This window comes from Notechis scutatus, chromosome 10 (assembly GCF_049901735.1).
Source record: "Notechis scutatus isolate UNSWTSFEM ecotype Mainland chromosome 10, rNotScu1.2, whole genome shotgun sequence".
NCBI lineage: Eukaryota > Metazoa > Chordata > Lepidosauria > Squamata > Elapidae > Notechis > Notechis scutatus.
The window spans coordinates 11,263,052-11,290,112 of NC_142018.1; the positions used below are offsets into that span (position 1 = coordinate 11,263,052).

At 41.1% G+C, this 27,061-nt stretch overlaps 1 protein-coding gene across 3 annotated transcripts in view; it reads left to right on the forward strand.

Moving 5' to 3' along the window:
- The window catches only part of DACH2 (dachshund family transcription factor 2), a 290,074-nt gene that overhangs the window by 238,536 nt on the left and 24,477 nt on the right, over positions 1 to 27,061 (forward strand). For all 3 annotated transcript variants that reach the window (XM_087972087.1, XM_087972088.1, XM_087972089.1), the window contains 2 exons: positions 4,413 to 4,548; positions 6,114 to 6,194. In XM_087972087.1, coding sequence (XP_087828213.1) covers positions 4,413 to 4,548; positions 6,114 to 6,194 — 217 coding nt within the window. The remainder of the gene's footprint in view (positions 1 to 4,412; positions 4,549 to 6,113; positions 6,195 to 27,061) is intronic.

The window sequence follows — 27,061 nt, forward strand, 5'->3', positions numbered from 1 at the left end:
ACATAAATATTTTGCCCTTCCCCAGTAACAATACAACCTTTGCAAAGCTGGCTTAATCTGAGTTGGAAACCCTACCTTTACACACACACACACGCACACACACAGAGAAAGAGAGAGAGAGTGGTAGGGAGCTGTAAAATCCACAAACAGCAAAAAATAAAGTCATCAGCGGGTAAAGATGCTTTGCCTATCAGGACTGCCATTTTCCAATTGCAATGTCCTCATTGATTTGTTACAAATACTGTTAACCCTGTGTTTGGAAAATGCCAGGAACATGATTGCATGTGTTCTCATTTGTAATAAAATAGATTAACTCGCTGTGAAATTTTAACTAGACAGAGACACAACAGTAGCTACCTAATGAACCACAACTCATTGCTGTTAAGTAGCTTAATAGAAGCAGACTGATTACATCGTTGAAAAATGGATCTGTTTATGTGCAAAGAAGAGGCCACTAGCATATATTATAGCAAAAGATAGCCACGACGGTCTTTCATGCTGAAGAGGAGTTTATTTTGTACCCAGGATTACCTTGCGATAGCCAGTAACATCTGAATGACAGTACCCATATGAGGCTAAGCCATGATTACAACTTTTGTTGAATAAGCCAAAGTTGGCAGGCATTGTATATTGGACTAAGCCATAAATACTGCTTACAGACCACAATGCTGGGTTCATACCCCATCCTATCAGAAAAGCAGTTTGTATAATGAGCGGTGATGGCGTGTGGTTTTAGAGTGCAGTATTGCAGACTACTTCTGCTGACTGCCGGCTGCCAGCAGTTCAGCAGTTTGAATCTTGCAGTTTGAATCTCATTGGCTCAAGGTTGACTCAGCCTTCCATCCTTCCAAAGTGGGTAAAATGAGGACCCAGATTTGGGGGGGCAAGAGGTTGACTCTAAACCACTTAGAGAGGGCTGTAAAACACTGTGAAGCGTATATAAGTTTAAATGCTAAGTGCTATAATGGGTTAGCACGATAACACACACTCAGTAAAAAAAACTTGTTATACAGGTATCTTACCTACATGACTTCACTATCAAGTCCTTGAGCTTATGTTTAATTCAAAGGGCGCACATTAGAGCACGTAATAATGATTGACATGTAATACTTGTACAGATTTATCTTGTATCTGAAAAAAAAAAGGTGTGGCACAAGGGAATTATGTCTGCTGAATCAAGAGTCAGCAGATTCTTGTTAGACAACTATTTCTAATAAGACTAACTTCCCTTTTACCATTTACCATCCCTTAATTCAGAGTAGAGTCTTGGTGAATGGATGGAGCTGAGTATTTACTGACCAGATACCCTTCCTAATGCCTACTCAGAATTCACAGCAGATTTCTTTTTTTCTTTGCGTCCTAAGAGAGAAAAATCTGCTGCTACCTAGGATTGAACTCTCAACTTTCTGAATGGAAAGCGAGCATCTTTACCAATAGGCTCTGCTCTTTTCCTAACTAGGCTGATGTGTGTTATATATGTTGACTGGATCCCTTTCTAGGAAACTTATTGCTGTTTTATGTGTGCTGATTCCTATGTATGGTTAGCTCTTTTTCCGTAAATGAAAAAGACTGAATAACTTGACTGTGGACCTTAGACCTAAGAGAGAACCATGGGATACTCCTGGGCTAGCAAATGTTACACTATATACCTGTTAGATGGAAAGGTGCAATAACATTCCTTCTAACCATGTTTAGATCTGGAGATATATGTAGGGGAGCCATGGAGATGAACTTGGAGAAGGCATCTCAAAGGTGTTAGGCCAGCCAACAGTAAGAAGCATGCATTAAGCCCAGAGAAGCAGGAAAGTACTAGAAAAAGACTTTCACTGACTTCCTGGGATGTAAGAAGGAAGGATACAGCCAGATTTGCAAAATTCTATTACTATAGCCTTATGTTATATGTGGAGTCAGTTTTCTGATCTGATCTATCTCCTCCAGGTTGACAGGGTATAACTCTCATTTTTGTGCCCTTATATACAGTTTTTAAAGTCTTTTCTTTCACCAAAATGTGATCCTACCGATACACAGAATAAAACTGCAAGCTGTGTTCATTGTTACCAATAGTTTGCACCATCCCCAGTTTTTTTGCTAGTGATACCCTGCACAAAATAGCTTTCAAATGATGCTTCTTTGATCGCTTTCAAATGATGCTTCTTTCCCTCTAAGAAGCAGCTTTCCTTCATTATTCTCTTCAGGTCTACTAATCGAGGGATCATTTTTTTTTAACAATAATAGCTTTTATTTTTCTTTCCTTCTCCCCTTCCCTCCCTTCCTCTCCCTCTCCCTCTCCCCCTCCTCTCTTCTTACTTTCCCCAACACAATTCTCAGGTCTCCAGTAACACCCTTCCCATGTCCTGAAAAATGACAGAGGTTTGTTTCCAACTGTTTTAAATCAAAAACTCCCTCAAGATGTACCAAACCTGAAAGGCCAAGAATAGATTACTATCTGCTTGAGCTTAACAAATATTTTTAATTAGTAGGCTAACAGTAGAGCAATTAAAGGCTTCCTTTTTAAGTTTTATTAGTTATTGTATGTTCATTAAGTAAGAGATAATTAGTTAAGAAAGCAGTTCCGTTGAGGATTATCCACTGCATAATAGATATGCATCTGTGATTTTGAGGTTCACTTGCTATTGAATGTCCAATAACCATCCTATTAAAAACACATTTGAGGCAGTGTCTTCTGCACAATTCATTTAGAACAGACCACACTACTTACTCTTGATAAAGGCCCCTGGTCATGAAACTCTCTGCACAACCTTCAGAAGGTTTTGTTTGAAATATGAGGCCTAGAAAAACCTTGCCCTGAAGTGCAGAACTCCAAGGTAGGCCTAAAAGCAGAACCCAGGGACGGCTCTGGATGGCATTAGAAGTCAAAGCCAAGTTTTCTTTGATGCACTGAAAGGTCAACCATAGCAGATTTGGAACAAATCTTCAGCAGGGTTGTAGAAAGATAACTTCAAATCACTTTCTCTTCACTTTCAAGTTCCTTGTCAACCCCGAAGCTGGCCTGACTGAGGCCATTTTCATTTTCTCTTGCTGCTTCAGTGCTGACACAGACTAGAGCTGAGAGGAAGGCGGGGTGGAAGTAGAGATAGTTGGGTTGCTGTAGCCAAAATAAAATTCTTTCCCCTGGGAACCAAGGACATCCATGCAGGGGTGAGGAAGGAGTAGACTTTTCGGTGAAAATCGGCAGGAACTTTAGAGCCGATTTTCACCAGGTTCGTGCCAATATGATATAGCCCAATAAATTGTTCTTTGAGGAAAATGCCTGCCTCGGAGTTCTCCTTGTTGTGGATGTGTTACTTAGAGCCCTGACATAAACTTTTACTTAGGTGTTCTCCCGATTAGTTTCTGTGTCTTTAGCAATGAGGGACGTTTCTTGGGAAAAATAACTTTGCATGAAGGGGAGTCGAAGTTAGAAACGGCCACAAGTAATCCTTGCACCTCATCTTCTTCCTCTTGTGTCTTCCCTCATTTCTTTTGGGGATTTTCTGCCAAGGCCACTCTGGTGGATTTATTATTCTGGGATCACAAGATATCATAGCATGTTCTGAAAGTGGCCTGACCATTCAAGTGGATCGACAGTGATGGCTTTTGGGTGTTGGAGGTGTGCAGTTCCTCTCAGTTCTTATTGAAAATATCGATCCAATTTCATTTTTTTCCAAATGGTGTTAATTCCATTCAAACTTCCGAATCGGTTTGGGGAGGAACACATGGAAGGGTCCAAGTTGCTCAAACTAATCCAGGAGAGGAGCAACCTAGAACTAAGGAGAAATTTCCTGACAGGGAGAACAGTGAATCAATGGATTCCCTTTGCCACCAGAAGTTGTGGGTGCCCCATCACTGGAGGTCTGTGGATATTCTCAGTCATCCAGGTCCTGGTTGCCCAAAGGTGCTTTTTTTTTTTTCAAAGAGGCAACTGGACTTTCTTTGCTTTTCTTTGAAGATGTTTTGCTTCTCATCCAAGAAGCTTCTTCAGCTCTGACTGGATGGTGGGGAATGGAAGGATTCATACTCTTTGCCGACAGCTGGACGGTTTTTCAATCACTGGAGGTTTTCAAATAGACTGGACAGCCATTTGTCTGAAATGGTATAGGGTCTCCTGCTTGAGCAGGTGGTTGGACTAGAAGACCTCCAAGTTCCCTTCCAACTGTATTAGTCTAATATTATTATTATTATTATTATTATTATTATTATTATTATTATTATTATTATTGTTGTTGTTGTTGTTGTTGTTGTTGTTGTTGTTGTTGTATAAACTGATATGAAGGCATCTGATTCTATTCCACTTTTCAGTTTCCTTTGGAAAGTCAATATAGAGGTTCATTTGGATCATCTTCAAGTGGAATCCCTAAAGAAATGCAATTAATTGCTGGATTAATTGAACCAATCTTCTTCTTCCTTTAAAGGAGAGGATCCAAGACAGCCCTTCGCCTGCTCCATCTGTAGAAGAGAGCCAGCGACCTGGGAGCCATGCCTCTTCCCACCAGAGCAGCAGTGTTTCAAGCTCTCCATCCCAAATTGACAACACACCAGATAGAATTGGTTTGTACTGTCTCACTCTTTGACTGTTTTGAATTTAGGAACCGTCCTGTGGAAAACGGGAGACAGGGATTACTGTGGGCAGTGAACCTATATCTGAAAATAGTTATAGACAGGGAAGGGGAAAGGAAGAGAAAAGAAACAAACCTATGTATGCTGGAGACCATGTTGTGCAATAAATTGCCAGTCAAGATGAAACCATCCATTATGACTTTAGGAGGGGATGAAAATGTGTATTTTCCAGGCATTTTTAATGCTGATGTTTTAGTTCAGTTCTTAGGTTTTGGTTCTGTTAAGTTTTAGATTTTAATAGACTTTTTCCCTCTGTGCTTTGTAAGATATTTATGTCCATATTTTACTTTGAAGAATAAAATTTCACACAACGTCCCATTGAAGTTTTGAATTCAAAACAGTCTCTTTCAAAAGATTTGCAAGCATCTTAAGCTTGAAACAGATCTGTTCCGCTTCTAAAATATTCAGGTCAACCTGTGTCACCCTCAAGATCGCAGTTCTATCCTAAATAAAGGAGGTTTCATAAAATGCCATACCTGAAATGTTCATGAAATTATTTACTTTCTCTTCCCAAATTATAGAATTATGAAAATGGTGGAGAAGGATGGAATGGAGACTAGGTGGCCATATTTGACATAGATATTTTGAAATATTTAAATGCCAGCAAGTCAATATCCATAATAGATTGTTGGATTTATAGTCAAAATTGGGTTTAAATAACTTAGAATGCATTAAGGATAGACGATGCAACATTCTGATCAATAAAGACATAAATATTTCCCAAAGTCATGATGATATTACATTTGTACGATTTTCCAGGTATTGGGTTGTTGTTTTCAAAATGTTCTTTCAACAGGACAGATGATGGTTTTCGAGCTAACATCCATCAGCTCTGAGTGTTAACCATCTTGCTGACTGTATTAGGCAAGAAGAATTGCAGGAAATAAACTCTCTACTCTGTTAAAGGCATTTTTTTCATCCTAAATCATTTGGATGAATCAGTCTGGTTAATTAGTTTATTTTAACCTTTGGGGTGGTGGGGAGCACAAAATGTCTGGGTTTTCTTCATACAGTTCTCTCAAACCTGGTTACACCTCAGAGAACTCTTTCCAAGAACTTGGTTGTAACTTTGAACGGCTGTTAAGGGAACAGTTGTGTGTTGAGATTGAAAGCCATATAAATTGTTAATAACTAAATAAATGCATGTCCTAATTTATCTTGCAATGGCATGGTTAGCACAGACATCCTGGCAATGGAGAGGGAAAACTGAGGTCAGCTGACATGTAAATTCTTTTTCAGGACTTCTGTATTCTCATCAAAGTCAATTCTGAAGAAGGTCTTGAGCTCCATGGCCTTAAACCTTTTGTCACAAGGGATGACATACACACACACACACACACACACACACACAATTAATTAATTGCAGTTCCTCTGAAGGAAATGTGGACAAATACATTTTCGATCCCTGAGCCATTGTCTTGAACTTAAAACACTGTAATCATCTTTGTGATGTATATTTTTAATTATACTTTTTTATACCTACAATTTCCTTTTAGGTCTGTTATCAAATATTAGAGAAGGAGAGCCAATAGATCAAGAATCTGGAACCAACCCCAAAAAACTCCCAAAGGAGAAAGGTAACACCATTTTTTTTTAATTTTTCTCATGTCAAGATGATTTTTAGACTTCGTTGCTGCTTTATATCTGTAGGTTGAAATCAAAAGGTCTGATGTAATTTCGAAAATGGTTTGGATTGGGTGATATTTGCATTCACCTCAGGTATTTTGCCATATAACTTGGGGAGGGGAGCAGCAAGACCTGTCCCCCCTTCTACACTCCTCAAAGTCCTCACTATACGGTCCCATATCTGGTAGAATTTTATTGGATGGACAGAGTCCTGCTTGTTACTCATTTTGTGCTCGGCAACTGGGTTCTTTTGCTCAGTTTTCTTCAGCATGTATTTATTTATTTATAAGTCTTAGAGCCACCTGAACCCCAACTAACTGTGGGCAGTAACTTATTGGTTGGTAGGATCCCAGTATCAGAATTTAATCCTGGTTTTGCTGAAGCTCCTTGACTTCTATAGATTCAGGGAGGAAGCATCACTGAACCTAACTTTTTTTTAAAAAAACGATGGTAAATTGTTTTGCAGTCTATAATATGAATGGGTAGAAGAAAACCCCACACCTATGGATGGTTTAAGAACTCACACATACTTGATTATAACTTCAGTAGTTGGCAGAGGGTTGCGTTCTTCAATATATCTCAGTGACATCCAGTTTTGCTGATTCAGATTAAGCCTACTAAATAACGCTAATCGTTCTGGCAAAAAACATGCTATCTTATCCAGTCATCTGTCAGTTCAGAAATACTTAAGAGTGATCACGTCAGGGTTGCGGCTTCGGTGAGTTCTCCAACTTCTTTGTGTTTGCATTAATTGTATTTTACATTGGCAGTGAATTGTGTTTCACGTGAATGTAATGAACTAACTGTACTAATGCATTTGCATCAATGATAGCGTGTGTTTTGCATTTTTGAATTTCAGTTCAGTTGCTTGCATTTTATTGATTTATCACCTGCATTTTAGCCCCTCTGTTGCTTTGTTTCAAAGGCGGCTCGAAGTCATAAAACCATTAAGGAAAAAACAGGCTCTATCACTTTTATCTTTATCAAGGCCAATATTGATGATGATGATCATCATCATCAAGAATTTAGGAATTCATTATTGAGGGGATATGTAGTTAACACAAAAGTATCGACATTTATTAAGTATGGCAAGTCAGCAATTTACACAGGCATGGTAAACATATGTTTTCACATCTGGTTTCAGTAATATCATCATGATTTTGAAAATGATTTATAGCTCTCTGAGCCATAAACTGCCAGCTTTGCTGTAACTTAGGAGTTTTTGTGAGATTGAGCTAATTATTGAAAGCATGTTCCAGTGGCAGGCTCAGGGTTGGAGAGGGGATGAAAGGCTACCTCTCCAAATAATATATCGAGCTTGCTCTGGAAGAGGGTCACAAGAGATCATCTGTGAAAAGATCATCCGTGGAAAGTACCCTGCAGGAGCTAAGCATTGGTAGATCTTTCTGCAAGACGTAATATATGTGGAGGGTGTGATTTTGGCCGTAGGCATGTAAAAGAACTATCTTCCCATGGAATTCCACAGCACTCTCTTCAGGAGTGAGAATTTTGCTATTTTGCATGAACTATGATTGCTTTGGGCTGTGCAAATCCTTTGAAAAGTTGTTTTCCCTACATAGCAGTATGTCCAAAGCTTCTTGACATCTGGTATGTCGGGATGATCTTTGCAAGACAGTGAAAGAGATGCTGCTCAGAGAATGATCAGACAACGGGTGGAGGAGTCTGCAAATACATAATGAACAGAGAAAGAAACTCAGAAAGGAACAGCGGGAGAAGAGGCAGAAGCTGGGGGTGGAGTCAAGAGAGGACTTAGCTTACGGTTGTTACATGATCACAAAGTCCAACCCCTCTTGAATTTTTTGCGAGACAGGGGAAGAGATGCTGCTTAGGAAATGATCAGATAAGGGGTGGAGGAGCCCACGATAACGAACAGAGAAAGAAGCTCACAGTGGTAGAAGAGGCAGAAACTGGGGGTGGAGTCAAGAGAGGATTCAGCCTAGAGTTGTTACGTGATCACAAATGGTCTAAATCCAACCCCTTTTGAATTCCATTAACCTTTATCTAGAGCCAAATTAACGCTCAGCCTTAGTTGACTAGATTCTTGTGAATAGGCGTGAGCAATAAATCTTCTGAATTTGAATTTACACACCTGACATTAACCTCCTACAACAGGTTATGGCCTACTGTTGACCTGGAAAGCTGGAGAAGTTACAGATCATGGGATTTTATTTCTGTACCATTCTTTCTTGGGATATTCTTTGTTTACAGTGAGAATTGGTGGGAAAACAACGCTGATGGGTTTTTGTTTCTGTCTAGTTCGAGCTTAGTTAAACAAGTTTAGAATAGAATAGAATATTCTTTATTGGCCAAGTGTGAATAGAATAGAATATTCTTTATTGGCCAAGTGTGAATAGAATAGAATATTCTTTATTGGCCAAGTGTGATTGGACACACAAGGAATTTGTTTCTTGTGCATAAGCTCTCAGAATACATATAAGCAACAAAGTGATAAATCATAAATCATAATTGCCTCTAAATAATTGGAAATCCTCTTTCTCTGCAACCAGAGTGCACAAAGTGAAAAGGGGAGGGGTGGAACGAAGAAACAAAGTACATTGATTTTGGATGGAAACTTGAACTACTAGAGAGTGTTTGTGGGGGGAAATGTTAATTGTGTGAAACAGATATGGGGTTGACTGGTTTTTAGAGAGGATGATTGTGACTGATTTCCCCCCCTAGTTAGTACCAAAGGTGCTTTTTGAAAAGGCAACTAGAATTTGTTTTTTTTTCTTAAAGAGGTTTCACTTCTCATCCAAGAAGCTTCTTCAGTTCAGTCAGAAATGAAGAAGCTTCTTGGATGAGAAGTGAAACCTCTTCAAGGAAAAACAAACTCCAGTTGCCTTTTGAAAAAGCAACTTTGGGACTAGCATGACCAAGATCAGGGGTCTCCAACCTTGGCAACTTTGTGGACTTCAACTCCCAGAATTCCTCAGCCAGCATAGCTTCTGGGAGTTGTAGTCCACAAGTCTTAAAATTGCCAAGGTTGGAGACCCCTGACCTAGATGACTGAGAATCTCCATAGATAACCCCCTAGTTAGCTTCTTTTATGATCAAAAAGATAAGAATATGTTAGTGGAAACACAAAATATTTTTTTAATTAAAGCCCAGATTGAATTTGGACATAATTTATCTTATTAGATTAAAGGGGGAGGGGGGAACCCCATACAATATGCTAATTTTGGGAAATTGTCTTCATTCCATTCAAAATATTTGGCTTGCACCAACTTCCTTTGCACCGGGTGTGTTTTTCTTTGAAAGGTTTTATTTTGTGCAATATTGCCATGTTTAATTTTACTTTCAACCGTCCATAGCATCTGTTAATTACCGCTTTCCAAAAAAAACAAAACCTTTGGAAATCATTTTTTGGGAAGGTGGGAAATTAACAACACTCTTTCAGACCAATCGGTTCTATTTTTTTATTTTTGAGTGGGGAATGAAAATTAATGAGTCAAGATAAGTAGAGACCAGTGTTTTGGCTTGGGAATGTAATTGCTTTTTCTTTTTTAAACTTTCCTATTGATGCTGGACGCCATGTGCTGTTTCATGTGCTTGCCCACACCAGATTGTCCAAGACGAACCAACCATCATGGATAAATATATTAGCATATGTCTTTTGTTTATCATAAGGCAAGCGAAGAGCAGCAACAGAGTACCTATGCAACAGGCTAAAACCCTAGGGACTAACAGATGGAAAAGGGGAACTGATATTCCAAGGTTTTGTTCCAACCAGAATGTGGTGTTGATAAAAATCCAGCTAGCCTTTAAGGTTGTTACAAAGCTTTGTAATAACTGTTGTTTTGTTTTTTTCCTTATTTTGTTGTTGTTATTAAAATATTTATCCCTCATCGTACAACTGCAGAATGAGCATAAGGCTACCCATAAGGATGAATCATATCAGTAATAAAAGAGGTTTGCTTAAAATAAAAAGGATTTAAAGCAAAGCTGTGAAACTCACGGGCCATAGGCTGGATGCATCATGCACTGACCACGCCCGGTTTAGTGAAGGGGGGAAAAGTTTGACACGACCCCTGACCTAAAGGATCAACATAGAGATGAAGCTGCTATCCCTAAGAATTTAATATTGAGTAACCAGTTTTCTCCATTTACTTTCTCAGTAACAACAACTTCAATTCTACCCAAGTATTCTCTTTATTGTCTTTTGGGTTGTCAAGAAAATGTTGTTATTGTTTGACTTTTTTCCAGAGTTTTTCTGAAAGGCCTATTATCCTATAGCTGGCTGTATCTCTTAGCTGTAGAAAGTGTTTAGAAATAAATACTCTTTTCTGGTAGATATTTCATTACCAAACTAGATAACATCATCAGTGCTGATGAATAGCATTGATAATGTTCCCTAGTTGGGTTATGAAATGTCTGCAAGAAAACCACCAAGCTCAGAAAGCACAAAGGACCACACAGTCCTCCTCCTTTTCCTCTTCCTCCTCCTCCTCCTCCTTCTCTTCCTCTTCATCTGCCAAAAAATCACCAAGCTCAGTGGGCACCAGGGACCACACAGTCCTTCTCCTCCTCCTCTCTGCACTTTCCATTCCCTTCTAGCATTGATAATGTTCCCTAGTTGGGTCATGAAACAATCAGTCAACCAGTGGAACAGCTTGCCTTCAGAAATTGTGGGCGTTCCATCCCTGGGGAGGCTTTTAAAAAGAGACTGGGCTACATTTGTCTGAAATGGTAAACTGTGTCCTGCTTGAGCAGGGGGCTGGACTAGAAAACCTCCCAAGGTCCCTTCCAGTTCATTCATTCTATAACCTAAAAGACCAGCCAATGGCTGGTTAGCATAACAAATATACTTGCTGCAGATCAAGAAATAAAGGACAAACTTCCCCAAAACGTCCGAAGGAAGCATTTGTATCAAACCCAGAATTCAAGAGACCCCCCAAGCTGATCATGGAAAATCTGAGAAACATCCCAATTTGCAAATGCATCATTTTGGGCAGGGTTTTTTTTTCGAGCCTCTTAATGTCTCTTTTAAGAGCCAAGGGCTGGTAAAGATCTAAAAATTTCTTAGGTGTCCTTGAAGGAAAAACCTGCCTCTCTGCCGTCCTTCCGTAGAGAAATGACTGATAAGCAATCGGCACGATTCTTTTCCTGTAGGGGAAACATTTTTGTTTTTACTACGATATTAGTTGGACATACATTTCCAGAAAGAAGATATAAATGCGTTCAGCCCCGTGAATATCGGCTGGGTAGAAATGTTATATTACCCACTTGGACGTAAAAGTGTAGGTGACATAGAGCAGAGAAGGCAGCGTTGCTTACAAATCAGCTAGGTGATGAGGTTGCAAAAGTTTATATTTTCCCCGCTTTCATTGGTAGAATTTATTAGCTTCTTGGAATTGATTCTGGATGCCTTTCATTTGCCATTGGGCTAAAGTCACGAACAAAATGATGATATACCGCGTTTTTGCTCACTCATCTTTTTATTGCCTAACTATTGTTATTGAGTAAAAGGCATTCAATATATTTCATGAAAGAGGCACAGAGCGAGGGGGGGGCAGAGGGGGGCAAGAAGGGGAAATGGCTCATTATCTCTTCCTCCCCTCCTCATTTTAATTGACATTGCTTTCTTTCACTGCTAGGCTGGCTGGCCATAGGGCAAGGAGAGAGTCTGGGGGTACCATAAGACCCCTTGATGCCAAGAGAAGATTGGGAGCTCAGAGTTGAACTGTGAGGTCCTTGGTGCTCTCTGAGCTGAGTTGTTTTCTTGCAGACGTTTCATTACCCAACTAGGTAACATCATCAGTGCTACAAGGACATAGGTTGTGTGGAGTGGAGGAGAAATGGAAAGGGAGGAGGAAGAAGAAGAGGGGGAAGATAATAACATCTGTGGGGTCCTTAGTGCTCTCTGAAGTTGGTTGTTTTCTTGCAGACATTTCATTACCCAACTAGGTAACATCATCAGTGCTAGAAGGACATAGGGTGTGTGGAATGGAGGAGAAATGGAAGGGAGGAGGAGGAGGAGGATAACAACTGTGGGGTCTTTAGTGCTCTCTGAACTTGGTTGTTTTCTTACAGACATTTCATTACCCAACTAGGTAACATCATCAGTGCTAGAAGGACATAGGGTGTGTGGAATGGAGGAGAAATGGAAGGGAGGAGGAGGAGGAGGTGGGGAGTGCTCTCTGAAGGAGGAGGTAACATCATCAGTGTTAGAAGGGAGGTGTGGGAATGGAGGATGGAAGGAGGGAGGAGGATAACAACTGTGGTCTTTAGTGCTTGAACTTGTTGTTTTCTTGCAGACATTTCAGTACCCAACTAGGTAACATCATCAGTGCTAGAAGGCAGGGGGGCTTATTCTCTCTTTATATACAGTAGCTCACTTTGTTACTGTTGGTGGGAATGTTTTCTTCTGGGTAGTTTCTTGATTAATCAATTTTTTTGTTGTTAGATTGTTTATCTGAGCTGGCAGTTCCTTGCTTGGGGTAACGTTTACTCCTCGATTGTTGGTCTGTATTAATCCTTGATGCTAGATGACAGGACCTAGAAAGACAACAAGGGGTTGGGTTATTTGCCTGAGAAGAATCAACTCTAGCAAAGTTTATATGACTATAGCACAGTTAGGAAAGTCTCAGGGTCGTTATCTCTGGGAAGATAATGTTAACTCAGCAATATCATTGCTTTGATCTTTGGTTACACTCTGAACAAAACTAGATTGTCATTTGACTGACAGCCTTGTCAGAGAATGAATGAAGAGTGACAGTCCAATATTGAAAATGCAGCATTTACAGAACTTTTCAGAGTCCTAAGTTTTCTCATGACACTGCTTCTTTTGTGCAAGACTGAATTTTATATTTTGGTGGGGTTGTTTTTTTAAAAAAATAAAAATAAAAATGTGTTTATTGCTAGCTGCGGTAAAACCTTATGATTTCTTCTTGAGTCTCCTGGATGGCAGAAATGGCTGTCTCCCTTGACAAAGTTGTTGCTGATCGTGTTCACGCTAGCAATACAACCGAACAATTTTAATTTGGCAATGCTGGGATTTATCGCTCAGAACAGACCCCGCTCTGGAGGTTTTCAGGAGTCAAACCAAATTATGAAGTCTGCTACTCAGCCGACTGTGTTTTCCCCTGTTGTGAAACTCCTTTTATCATTTGTTATTGTTTTATTTCAGGTTTTGGGTTTTTTTTAATGTCTAACCTGCTGAATCTCCAGAGCTGAGAAAGAGATAAGCAACAATCAGAGTGGGGAGACCATTTAAATGCAGGTAGTCCTCGACTTACAATAGTTCATTTTAGTGACTGTTCAAAGCTACAACGACACTGAAAAAAGTCACATGACTATTATTCACAGCTACAACCTTGCTAGCATCCCCATGGACACGTGATCAACATTCAGATGCTTAGGGACTAGTTCATATTTAGTTTAGTTTACTTTATTGTCATTGTACCTGGTATAACAAAATCAAACACCATCTTCAGTGCACATCATGACCATGAAAATAAACACAAGCACACATCCTTCACACTCCACACATTGAATTGAAAACCACCAACACTGCACTATACAGTAGAATTAAACAGAGCTACTGCCCTAGGATAGAAGCCATTTTTCACCCTATTTGCCCTTGTTTTTATTGTCCTGTACTGTCTGCCAGATGGATAATGGAATGGAATGGAATGGAATGGAATGGAATAGAACAGAACAGAACAGAATAGAATAGAATAGAATAGAATTATTTATTGGCCAAGTGTGGTTGGACACACAAGGAATTTGTCTTGATGTAAATACTCTCAGTGTACATAAAAGAAAAGGTACATGAGTCAAGAATCATCAGATACAGCACAATGATAGTCATAGGGTACAAATAAGCAATCAAATCATACTAGGAAACAGTCAATATAAATCGTAAGGATACAAGCGACAAAGTTACAGTCCTACAATCACAAGTGGGAGGGGATGGGTGATAAGGAGTGATGAGAAGATTAACAGTAATAGTAATGCAGACTTTGTAAATAGTTGAACAGTGTTGAGGGGATTATTTGTTTAGCAGAGTGATGGCATTCGGGAAAAACCGTCCTGTGTCTAGTTGTTCCGGTGTGCAGTGCTCTACAGTGTCGTTTTGAGGGAAGGAGTTGAAACAGGATGTTTATGTCCAGGATGTGAGGGGTCTGTAAATATTTTCACAGCCCTCTTTTTGACCTGAAGTATACAGGTCCTCAATTGAAGGCAGGTTGGTAGTAATTGTTTTTTCTGCAGTCCTAATTATCCTCTGAAGTTTGTGTCTGTCCTGTAGGGTTGCAGAGCCAAACCAGACAGTTATAGAGGTACAGATGAAAGACTCAATCATTCCTCTGTAGAACTGGATCAGCAGCTCCTTGGGCAGTTAATAGTTTTAAAAAGGGTTCCCAGGATGAGATGGATCTTTGCACTTTCTTAGGGCAGTGGGAGCTATAAAACTCTTCCAAAGAGGGGAGAGGGCAACCCATGATCCTCTGGGCAATGAGGTTAACTCTCTGGAGTCCTTTCCTATCTGCCCCTGTGCAATTGGGAAACCCTACACAGGTGCAGTAAGTTAAGATACTCTCTATGGTGCAGCAGTAGAAGGTCACCAGCAGTTTTTCATTCAGTTTATATTTATGGCCATTGCAATTTCCTGGGTTCATGGGGCTCCCCTTTTGCAGCCTTCGGACCAGCAAAATCAAGATTCACTTAACAACTGAGTTACTAATTTATCCACTTCAGTGATTCACTTAACAACGGTGGCAAGAAAGGTCATAAAAAGGGAGGCAAAACTCACCTAACAAATGTCTCACTTAACAACAGAAATGTTGGGCTCCATTGGGGTCGTATGTCGAGGAGTATCTGTCATTGACTCATTTAAAAACTGTTGTTCAGTGAGCTTTAACCCCATTTTTACGAATTTCCTTGCCACAGTTCTCCAGGGAATCACTTGCAGTTCGCAACACGGTTGTTGACTTGCTCGACAGAAGGTCGCCAAAGGAGAATCACGCAACACACACACACACACACACACACGGGACACTGCAACAACTGACATAAATACACGCCAGTTGCCAAGCGTCTGAATTCTGATCACATGACCATGGGGATGCTGAAGGTGGAGAAAGCGGTCATGTCATTATTATTTTTTAAAAAAATTTGCACGAGGGATGCGGTGGCTCAGTGGCTAAGACGCTGAGCTTGTCGATCAGAAAAGGTCGGCAGTTCGGCGGTTCGAAACCCTAGCGCCGTATAACGAAGTGAGCTCCTGTAAAAACATCATGTCAGTGCAGCAACTTAAAAACAAATCAGTCTTAGTATTTTAAAAGTATTCTTGGTCTCAGGGCTATCAGGCAGAGGGCTGTTAAGAAGGAGACCCCCAGGATTACGGCCAGACCTCCTAGATGGCAGAAGTCACAATACTTCTGAAATACAGCCCTCTATTTTTTGCATTCAGAGTTCAGAAATGAGAGTTGTCCTTTGCTTAGTAGTATATTTAATCTCGTGGGATGCGGTGGCTCAATGGCTAAGACGCTGAGCTTGTTGACCAGAAAGGTCGGCAGTTCAGCGGTTCGAATCCCTAGCGCCTTGTAACAGAGTGAGCTCCCCTTCCTTGTCCCAGTTTCTGCCAACCGAGCAGTTCGAAAGCACGTAAAAAATGCAAGTAGAAAAATAGGGACCACTTTGGTGGGAAGATAACAGTGTGCCTTCAGCATTTAGTCCTGCCGGCCACATGACCACGGAGACGTCTTCGGACAATGTTGGCTCTTCCGCGTTGTAACGGAGAGGAGCACCACCCCCTAGAGCCGGAAACGACTAGCATATATGTGCGAGGGGAACCTTTACCTTTACCATTTTTTTTTTGCAGTGCCGTTGTAACTCTGAACAGTTACTACATCAACGGTTGTAAGTCCAGGACTTACCTGGTGACCTCAGGCTGCTTTTCTCCTCGAATTGCTGACCCAGTTGTCTCTTCTATACACCTTCAAGAGCGAGAGAGATGAGCTGGAATCCGAAGTTGTCATAGCAAGATGATCTTTGGCTCCGTTCCCTGAGTCAGCGTTGTCCTTTCTCATCGTTTTAGATAAATATGCTCAAAGGACATGCGAATATTTCTCTGCTGGGAAATGCAGTGTATTTACTTGTAACTGCCGTTCTCCGTTGCTTTGGTTATTTTCTCTCTTTTTTTAAAATCTCAACCATTTGGAGCATGGTTCAAACGGTTCTTATTTATCATGGAAACAAAACAGATTATTTGAAAGCGGTTAGAGGATTATTATCCCAGTAAAGCTTTTCGGAGATCGATCGGTAGTTGACTATTCTAAATTCTTTTGTATTGTAGGCAGCTGTGAGAAGCAGTTTTGGGATATTGGTGAAGGTGCTGGACTAGGGAGAAGCAGGTTCGAGTCCTCCCTTAGGCACAGGTGCCTCCTGGGGGATCTCTGGGCCATCCCTTCCTCTCATCTCAAGCACTAGAGTGGTGCAGTAATGAAGATACTGGGAAGACTTTAGTTCTGTGGGGTGGCATTTGCAGAGAGGAGGAGGAAAAAGTGGACTGTGGGGTTCTTGGTGCTTTCTGAATGTTGTGGCCCACCAGCGACCAACAGAGCTGGCAGCGGAATGGGACAGTGAGGAGGTTGGGGAGGAACACGGGCCACTCCTGGAGTCTGGGGAATGCTCTGATGATGCTCTGTGTCGGACACAGAGATGGGGCCAAGGCCGTCTGACAGTTATCAGCTGCCTTTGGAGCCAGAGATCAGTGGGGCAGAAGAACATCTGGAGCCTGTTCCTGAGGTGCACAAGCACAGAGCTGTCAGGAGAAGGGAACAGTTAAGGAACAGGGGTCAACTCAGGAGTAAAGGCACAAGTGGCCTCTCCCATAGGGAATAAAGAGGAGCGAAAGGGGAGTGGTGTTTGCAGGAGACAATTAGTTTGTTTAATTAGTGTGAAGATTTGTTCGTGACTCTCAGAGACCCCTTGCTAAGTATTTTCTTGTACAGCATTGCACTTAGAAGCCATCGGCCTGGCAACTCTCCAAGCCTGATGAGGTCTGTGGTTGTAATTCACCCTCAAAAGTCTGTTTGCCGGGACTTTGCTGGATGTGAATGCTAGGAATTCACATTCGCTAAATAAAAAGGGGTTTTGTTGGGACGAGGAGTCTGTTTTGTGATTTTGTGAAGTCTAGGTTAGAACACTGAGCTTGGTTGTTTTCTTGCCGACGTTTCATTACCAAACTAGGTAGCATCATCAGTGTGGAATGCAGAGACCTCTGCAAGAAAACCACCAAGCTTATAGAACGATGAAAGGAGAAAATTTGTAGCTCAGGGTTCAACGGTGGGGGTTCTCTAAGCTTGGTGGTTTTCTTGCCGACGTTTCTGCATTCTGCGCTGATGATGTTACCTAGTTTGGTAATGAAACGTCGGCAAGAAAACAATCCAAGCTAGTCCTCTCTTTGTCAGGAAAGCCAGCTGGGTGACCTTCTCAGCCCTACTTACTGTCAGGCTCTGCAACAAGCCAGCTGAAAAATAAAACTTCTTATCGCAACAGGTATTGATAGCTTTGCTACAAGAACCACTGCGAACACAGTGCAAAATTAGCGCAACTGAATAGGACAAAGACTATGAAATGTACACATACAGATGCATCCCTAAACATTCCTTAGGATACTGAGAACAAATCCAGTATTGACCAGAGACTCAGGTTAGTCCGTCCCTCCTCCAACTCACTGGGATTTAAGAGGGAATGGAGGAAGATAACGATTAATCTTGCAAAATTCTCTTGCAGCCCACCAATAATGTTAGACTAGGCATGCTGTGGAGTTGATGCTGGGTTTGGTCTGCCTTTGAGGGCTGATACCTTCCTCATTCTCAAAGCTCAGGTGGTGTTGACAAAACTGCCCTTAAATTAATTCTTCAATGTGTTTCTTCTCCTCATTCTTCTCCTTCTCCTTCTTTCTCCTCCACCTTCTCCTCCTCCTCTTCTTCTTCCTTCTCCTCCTCCTTTTACTCCTCCTCCTCTCCTTCTTCTTCTTCCTTCTCCTCCTCCTTCTCCTCCTTTTTCTTCTCTGCCCCTCCTCCTCCTCTTCTTCTCATTCTTTTTCTTCTCCCCCTCCTTCTCCTCCTTCTCCTCCTCTTTTCTTCTCCACCCCTCCTCCTCCTCCTCCTCCTCCTCCTCCTCTTTTCCTCTCTTCTTTTTCTTCTCCTTCTTCTCCTCCTCCTCCTTCTGTTTCTTTTCCGTCCCTCTTCTCTTCCTCCTCCTCCTCCTCCTCCTCCTCCTCCTCCATTTACTCCTCCTCCTCCTTTTATTCCTCCTCCTCCTTCTCTTCTTCTTCCTTCTTCTCCTTTTTCTTCTCTACCCCTCCTCCTCCTCTTCTCTTTCTCTTTCTTTTTCTTCTCCTCCTTCTCCTTTTTTCTTCTTTGCCCTTCCCCCTCCTCTTTTTCTTCTCCTTCTCCTCCTCCTCTTACTCCTCCTCCTCTTCGTCTTCTTCCTTCTTCTCCTCCTCCTTTTTCTTCTCCTTCTTCATTTTCTTCTTCGCCTCTCTCCTCCTCCTCCTTCACCATCTCTGAGCTACTTGCATCCTCCTTCCCAAATTCCTGACCCCCCAGAAGAGACTCCTACATTGGTTTTTACCCCAAGAGTGTTTTCTTTTCATTGGTTTTTACATATTTACTTAAGTAAGAAGGCTCCGGTCTGCCTTTTCTGAGATTTCAGAGCAGAAACACCTGATAAATACACTGACCCGAATTGTGATAGTAAATAATTGATTCCCTGTACTAGCCGGGCTCCATTTGCCGCAAGGAAAACAGAAAGGAAAAAGCCACCATTGCTTTGAAGAGGATTAAAAAGTAGACCCTGCCAAAAAAAAATATATCCCCCAAAAAACGTGGGCTGAAAACAGCAAGGCTGAAGAAATAAATGTGTTCCGTTCCAAGTGATGCTATTTGGAGGGCGAAGGGTGTTGTCCTGAACGTTGCAAAGGAACAAGCAGCCTGTCACTAACGAACTCTGACAGTCATTGTGACACCTTGCAGAAAAGCAAAGTTTTAATTATGGGGAAGAAGCTCTGATGGCCATTTATTTTATTAAATGAAAAGAGGCTTTGCTCGGTTGGCAACTTTAAATAAAGAAGGAGGCGTGGGAGGAAGGTTAACCCTTTAACCACGTATTATTTTTTTTTCTGTTTCAAGCTCCCCAGCACAGCATCTGCGGAGAGAAATAATGATTTGGAATGTCAGGACTGCAGAAATGTAGCTGTTGGAAAGCTTAAGTATCTGCTTTTGATTTCAAGGGGTCGATGGTTTTGTTTCCTTGGCAAGGCAGCCTAGTCAAACTGTGGTTCTGGGCGAGGATAGGTCCACTTCAGAATAAATCAATCCCATCAGAGCAACTATCTGGTGACCCCGTTTTTCTATGGTCTTTTGACAGCAGGAGAAGTTTCCAATCGTGTTCAAGTGACGGCCAAGGTGGACATATTTTTCAGGTCATTTATGAGAGCTGGCTCCTCTGAATATTCCATGAGACATTGGCTTTGTCTCATCCCTGCAAATCTATTTAGTACTCAGCTGATAAATAGCTATAGCACTTAGACTTATATGCTGCTTCACAGTGTTTTACAGCCAGGGTTGGGATTCAGCCAGTGTTACTACTGGTTTGGTGACTACGCTGCGTGTGTGTGTAAAACAACCTTAGGCTGTACCGCCCGGACAGCTGAAAAGCACAGCGCGCAGGTGCACAGCGTTTGAAAAGCCTCTTTTTCCCTGCTTTTTCAACCTCAGCTGTGCCGTGCAAAGCAGCTGAGGTTGAAAAAGCAGGAAATAAAGGACAGGTAAGAGCCCGGGCGGGCGGGTGGGCCAAAAAGCAGCAGACACAGAACTGGTTCGGTGTCTGCTGCTCTTCAGAGCTACCGGCTCTATAGAACCGGGCAGAACCGATAGCATCCCACCCCTGTTTACGGCCCTCTCTAAGCGGTTTACAGAGTCAGCCTCTTGCCCCCCAACAATTTAGGTCCTCGTTTTACCAGCCTCAGAAGGATGGAAGGATGAATCAACCTTGAGTCAGTGAGGATCGAACTGCTGGCAGTCAGCAGAATTAGTCTGCAATACTGCATTCTAACACTGCACCACCGTGGAATAATAATAATAATAATAATAATAATAATAATAATAATAATAATAGTAATAATAGTAATAATAGTAATAATAGTAATAATAGTAATAATAGTAATACCAACCAGCCCCAAAGGCTGTGAATCTCACTAAAGATTAACCAATAATGATTATTAATAATAATTAATAATTATTATTATTATTAATAACAACAACAAAACAACATTTATTGTCATTGTACATATATACAACAAAATTGATTTTGCTCCTGCTGGTACTATCCATAGCAAAAATACAAAATAGCAATAGCACTTAAATTTATATACTACTTCATAGTACTTCACAACCCTCCCTAAGTGGTTTACAAAGTCAGCCTCTTTCCCCCAACAATCTGGATCCTCATTTTACTGACCTTGGAAATATGGAAAGCTGAGTCAACCTTGAGCAGGTCAGGATTGAACTCCTGGCAGTGGGCAAAGTTAGCCTAGAATACTGCATTCTAACCACTGCGCCACCACGGCTCCATAAATGCTTTATACCAAGTTTCCCCAGTTACCACATTGACTGAAAATTGCTTCTGATGATTTAAATTTTAAAAAACATACCCTAGTCTACTTAATAGAAGCTGGAAGTCAAGCTACAATTTTCATATACAGTAGAACCTCAGGTGACGACCGTAATCCGTTCTGAGAATTCAGTCGTCACCCGATTTGGTCATCACCAGAAGTACATCCGCCTAAAAATAAAATGAGGCGGCACAAAAGGAGAAATCAGCACGGCTGCGTTTGGTCACCACCCAAGCACCCGTTTGTGACCAGAGGTAAAAATATATAGTCGTCAACCAGTGGTGAGATTCAAATATTTTTACCACTGGTTCGGTGGACATGGCTTGGTGGGCACGTTTTGCATGCGTGCACACACTTTGCGTCAATGCGCATGCCAAATGCACACTTTGCACAGGTGCAAAGACATTCTAACTCACCTCCTGAAAACCTGCACGATCCCGGTCACTTTAGCAGCTGCCGTGCAACACACTTCTGTACCGTGCAAAACAGCTGCACTTCAAATTCACAGGATAAAGGATACCTGGGTATGGGAGCCCAGGTGGGTGGGTGGTCCCAACAGCAGAGTGGCGGAGAGAACCAGTTCAATCTCTGTTGCTCATTGCTGCTACCGGCTCAGTAGAACCGGGCCAAACCGGTAGAATACCACCACTGTCGTCAACCAATTTGGTCGTGAACAGAAGTGTTCTCGACCAGGGGTTCTACTGTATGAAGGCAATGTAACGTTCCATCACCGGTCTACAGCAGTTTGTAGGTAGAGTCAAGTGGAATTCTAGAGTTGGTCATTATAGATTTTTTTGTGTTTCCTCTTGAGAGCGGGTAGGAAAATTACTGAAAATCTGGTTCTCTTCAAGGGCACGCTTCGAGCCCACTTTTAGTATTTTTCGCCACAACATAACCTTGCAATTGGCTGGCTATAGTTCAATACTGAGGTTCAGGATTGCGGGAGGTTCATTATCAAATCTTCCTATTCGGTGGCTTTTGTGACCACGGCAAATGAGTTCCCAATTTTCATTTGGTGCTACACACAAAACGATTTGTGAAATGGCAACCATTAGGCTACCTCTGTAATGACCCGGGGCATGGCGCAAAGGCAACACAGTCAGATGATCACTAGGAGTCCCTTTATTAGCTCCAACTTTGCCCCCAATGTCCTGATTACCTTCTGGCTGGAGAAAAACTCCCAGGAACAGCCTTTGGCTGCAGAGGATCAAGTCCAAAATGTGGTCAACAAAAACTGTAACTATAAGTCCTATCAAGGTAAGATGAGGTAATTAGTCCGGCAGGGCAAGAGAAGGAATTCCAGATGTGAAGGCACGGCAATAACTCAACATGGTTGGGAAGATGCCAGGAACACATATAAGTAAAGTCAACACAAGATAAACTCACGTTTGCTCCCAGAAGCTGCCACACTCAGCATGCATCTCTTTTAAACTCCCTTCCCAGCTGTGGCTAATGAAGGGAATCAGGGCCCTTTTCCTCCCCCTTAAGCCACACAACCCACATTGCTCTCTTCTCCGTTCCTCCCTGCATGCCCTAGGATGAAGAGGAGGTGGGCCTGGGTTTTCCTCCGAATTCCCTCTCCCTTGTTCTCCCTCTTCCCTGCTCTGCCCAGCCAGACTTTGCCCTTCCCCAGTTTCCTCCACAGCCAATGGAGCCACACTCCCACTCCCTGTCAGCTGTTCATCTTCCTCCTCGGATTCAGAGTCCGACGGGGGCATGACAATCTCCATCCAGAACAGAAAGAGGAGACCGAATTCCTAGAAATAAAACACTAATGGTCAAATGGCCTTTATTTCTCCCAGTAGGTTCTCCAGACCACATTATTATAGCGGCCCAGCCTTCGTGGCACTAGGGAAATTAATAGATCATCTCGGTGGCTCTCCGAGGAGTGAGAAGGGAGAGGCTTCCATCTCACCTTAAAATTATTTAAGCAGGTGCTGCGGGGAAAGCTATTGCTTTTATATGACTCTTCAAATGTTTACAACTAAACATTTTTTTCCCTGTGATTGAATTTTTCACAGTGCTAAAATACCACCGAGAAATATGCTTCCTATCAGTTTTATTGCTCCCCGGATGGTTTCTTGACAAACTTTGTCTCTGCTCTGACACAAACTCTCGATTGCGAAAACAAAATTTTCTGCTGTTTTTAACAAGATGCGGCCGCTTGGAAAGCCGATGCCCGGCATACCAGCGGGAATGTTAGCACCTTAAGAGTAATACCATTTTAAGGGTACGATCTTATTAAGGCAGACATGAATCATTTGTTCCTGATGCTTCTGCGCCCCGCGTTTTATTAAGAGTATTTTTACATCTGCGGGAAAGGTTGTTTATTTTCTCTGCAGGAAAAACTAAGGCTTTCATAGAGGACATAAGATATTATTTAAAAAATAAGAGAGGGAAATGATCTAACATGAAGACTCACCTTGTAATGTAAGATAATATGGTGGGGGGAGTGACTTGTGATTATTTTCCACACTTACAATCATTGCAACATCCCCATGATCACATGATCAAAATTTGGAGGTTTGGTAACTGACTCTTATTTATGACTGTTGTGGTGTCCTGGGATTCTGGAGTTCCCTTTTGCAACCTTCTTACAAGCAAAGTCCATGGGGAAGCCAGATTCACTTAACAACCATCTTACTTACTACAATTGTTCTGACCCAGGCTTCCTAAATCGTAATACACACACACCCTTATTTTAAAACAAGACTTATTTTATTGCAACACTGGGAATTGCTTTCATTCCCAGCCGGAATTAATCTCAAACAGTTCCCTGAGATAAGCACCCACCTTTCAATTCTGTGAAGTGCTGCCAAAAACAGAAGTATCAAATGAACTAGAAAAGAAACCAACCAAAGTACATTATAACATTAAAAGAGGATATAGTTGAAGGATCTGACCTCCCTTATACTACTTGGAAGAGCCCAGATAGGTTGAGAATTGGAGTGGCTAAGAGTAGAACTGATATGTTCAAATGGAGGCTCTTAATGGATATAACAACACGGTGTATGAATGTGGACAGAGGCCAAGCTCAGCCAGTGGTGTGATTCAATTTTTTTTTTACTACCGGTTCTGTGGGTGTGGCTTGGTGGGTGTGGTGTGGCTTGATGGGCGTGGCTTGGTGGGCATGGCAGGGGAAGGATACTGTAAAATCCCCATTCCCTCCCCACCCCGCTAACCTGCTTTCCAGCTCTGTTCTCCTGTGCAGGGCAACCAAAGAAGACCCAGCTGATCAGCTGGGACTCAATGGGAGGTTGAGAAGAGATGGGGTTGGCGGGGCCAGTCAGAGGTGGGATTTACCGGTTCTCTGAACTACTCAAATTTTCTGCTACCGGTTCTCCAGAACTGGTCAGAACCTGCTGAATGACACCTCTGAGCCCAGCCCTTCTACTAGTATGTCGGCTACTACTAGAAGCATGAACAAATAATGACTTATTTTTGGCCAACGACAAAGCCAAGAACCATTCTGGCAGTTTAAAGTTTGATCTAGATAAGGAAGGGAAAAAAACAACATTATTTAACTGCTAAAAAAATTGAGGGAGGGGGGTAAACATGGCCTCTAACCACACATACAATTGCCAGCCCTTTCTTAAGACCTTTTGATGACTCTCCCATCTTCTTAAATCATTTTGTTCCACTATCCAATGGCTCTCACGCTATCTAGAAATTCTCTAGTCTGAATCTTGTTTCCGGGGTTCTTTTTACCATCTTTCTTTGATCTTTTGATTTGATCTTTTCCAGATGAAACATATCAATATAAATAAAAGATGGACAGCTTATAAGAGCAAGCGCGTATGTTATGGCATCATTAATAATGGTCAAAAATGTAAACTTTAATTGGGATAATTTTATATGCTGGAATCCCTACTCAACCAAAGATGCTGCTAGAATGCAGAAAAGGGCTTGGAAGTATTTAGAAATAGGCAACAAGGTCAGGTTTGTTTATTAAAGTTTTCCCAGGAATAAAAAAAATAAACATTTGGGTTACAATCTTCCAGAACTTCATAAATGTTGATCTGAAGAGTGAAATTTAGAAACAGTAATGACCAGATACATTAATCTTAATTCCCAAATGGATGCATACTTTTTTTTCAGTATTTTTTTTTAAAAAATCCTCTTATTTCATGGGTGGTAAATATTAGAGAACTGATAACTTATCTACTCAGCAAGATAAGGAAGACAAATTTCATTTTTTTCCCTATCTCAAGCACAAAATCCAGAAGCTTCTTCCAAGTAGAAACAAAATTGGAAGTATTAAGAGCAGTTAATTTAGCCATCTCTGCTAGTCCCATTAGTTTTTCCAGTCGTTCATCCATTGTGGGAAATTAGAGTATCTTTCTACTTTTGTGCATAAAACATTCTTGCTATTGTCAACATATAGAATAACAAAGTTTCAGATTATTTTTCAAGTTCTTTGTCCATCGAGCCTAAAAGAAAAGCTTCTGCTTTAGTTTTTATATTCACTTTAAGAATTTTGTGTATTAAAATATGAATCTTGGCCCGATATCTCTTTGCTTTATCACAAGTCCACCAAAGTTGGTCAAAAGTTTCCTCCTTGCAATTTACATTTCCAACATATATTTTAAACACCCTTGTACATCTTTGACAATTGATCGAGTGCTAAAATACCAATGGTACATCATTTTATAACAGTTTTCTTTAAAATTATAGCATAAGGTAAATTTGAAAACCTTCATCCACATGTTTTCCCGTTGTTCAAGCATTATATGATACCCCAAATCCTTTGCCCATTGAATCATGCGCTGTATCACATGTTCATGGCATGTCTTTCTAACAAAGTGCAGTTCAGGAAGGAGAAGAAAAGGGGTGTTATGCTCTAGGCATATTGTAAGATGTGAGAAGGGCTGGTTGATTTTAAAGAAATGCACTGAAAACCACCTACAGTGTGACAACAAGTAGGATAATTACTGAAAATGAAGTCTTCTCTGCCATGCATTTTCTTGAACATCTGCTGTTCCATATGGAGTCATAAATATTTGCTGCAAAATAGCTTTAAAAAAAAAACCCAAAGAAATCATCATGGCATTAATATGGAAAGCTGAATCTGCCAAGGAAACTCAAGATCTTTAAAATATTTTTTCCCCCTCTAGGCAAGTTTCACATACCCTTATGAGACTTTAAAAAAAAACAGCAAACAAATAAAAAACTTAGCGGGGGGAAAAAACCAAGTATCTTATTTGGTCTGAGAACAAAAATTGAGTTGATGAGAAAGTTTGTGCCTTGAAACAAAGAAAAAAAATGTATGAATTGGACCGTGAAGTTTTAAAAGGTGAGCCTTCCCATAATCTGGAGTCCTTTATCTTGTTGGGCTGTGTTCCCCATCATCCCTAAATCAATATCATTGCCTATGTAGCCCCATTTGATGATACTGGTGGCTCAGTACACCTTGGAAGATTACAAAAAGATTGGCATATAGGTACATAATAAAGTATGAGCTGTGAATCAGGTTCATATTTTTCACTGAACCTGTAGGAGAACAGAGTTGGGGGCAGAGTCAAGAGAAGAATGAGCCTGGAATCATTACGTTCCCTTAAAAAGTCTAAAATCTAACCCTTCTTGAATTCTGTTGACCCTTTTCTAGTGCCAATTTAGTTGCTGACTGTCAGTTGACTAGATTGTTGTATATAGTCAAGAGCAATACATCAGTTTAACTGGAACTTAACATGTGGGCCTGATTCTTCACACTTGACGAAACCTCCATGTTTGACTTTGGCTCAGCAAGTTGTGTAAACCCAGCCCTTGAAGATCAGTTCACACAACATATGACCTATGGTTACCTAAATGGTGGTTTATTCAACAAGCTAGGAGTTTGTTCATATTAAATCAGCCAGTTTCCACGAATGCATTACACCATCAGTAATTTTCCAAGGTGTAAAATAGAAAGATATTTTCCATCACATATATCTTCCTTTGAGATACAAAGGAATGCCAAACAGGTGTCCCACCATTAAGTTTCCTAACGTTTCAAATTGTTATTATTGTAAATACCTTAGATTAGAGGTTGGACATAACAATATTTTTTTTAATTAAATATGTATCAATAATTATTGCAAACATTGATTTTAGCGCAATTTATTCTGTGAATATCAGATGAGCTGCAGAAATTCAAACAACTTCTGGAAGTCAGCATAGAGATAAAGAAACTTC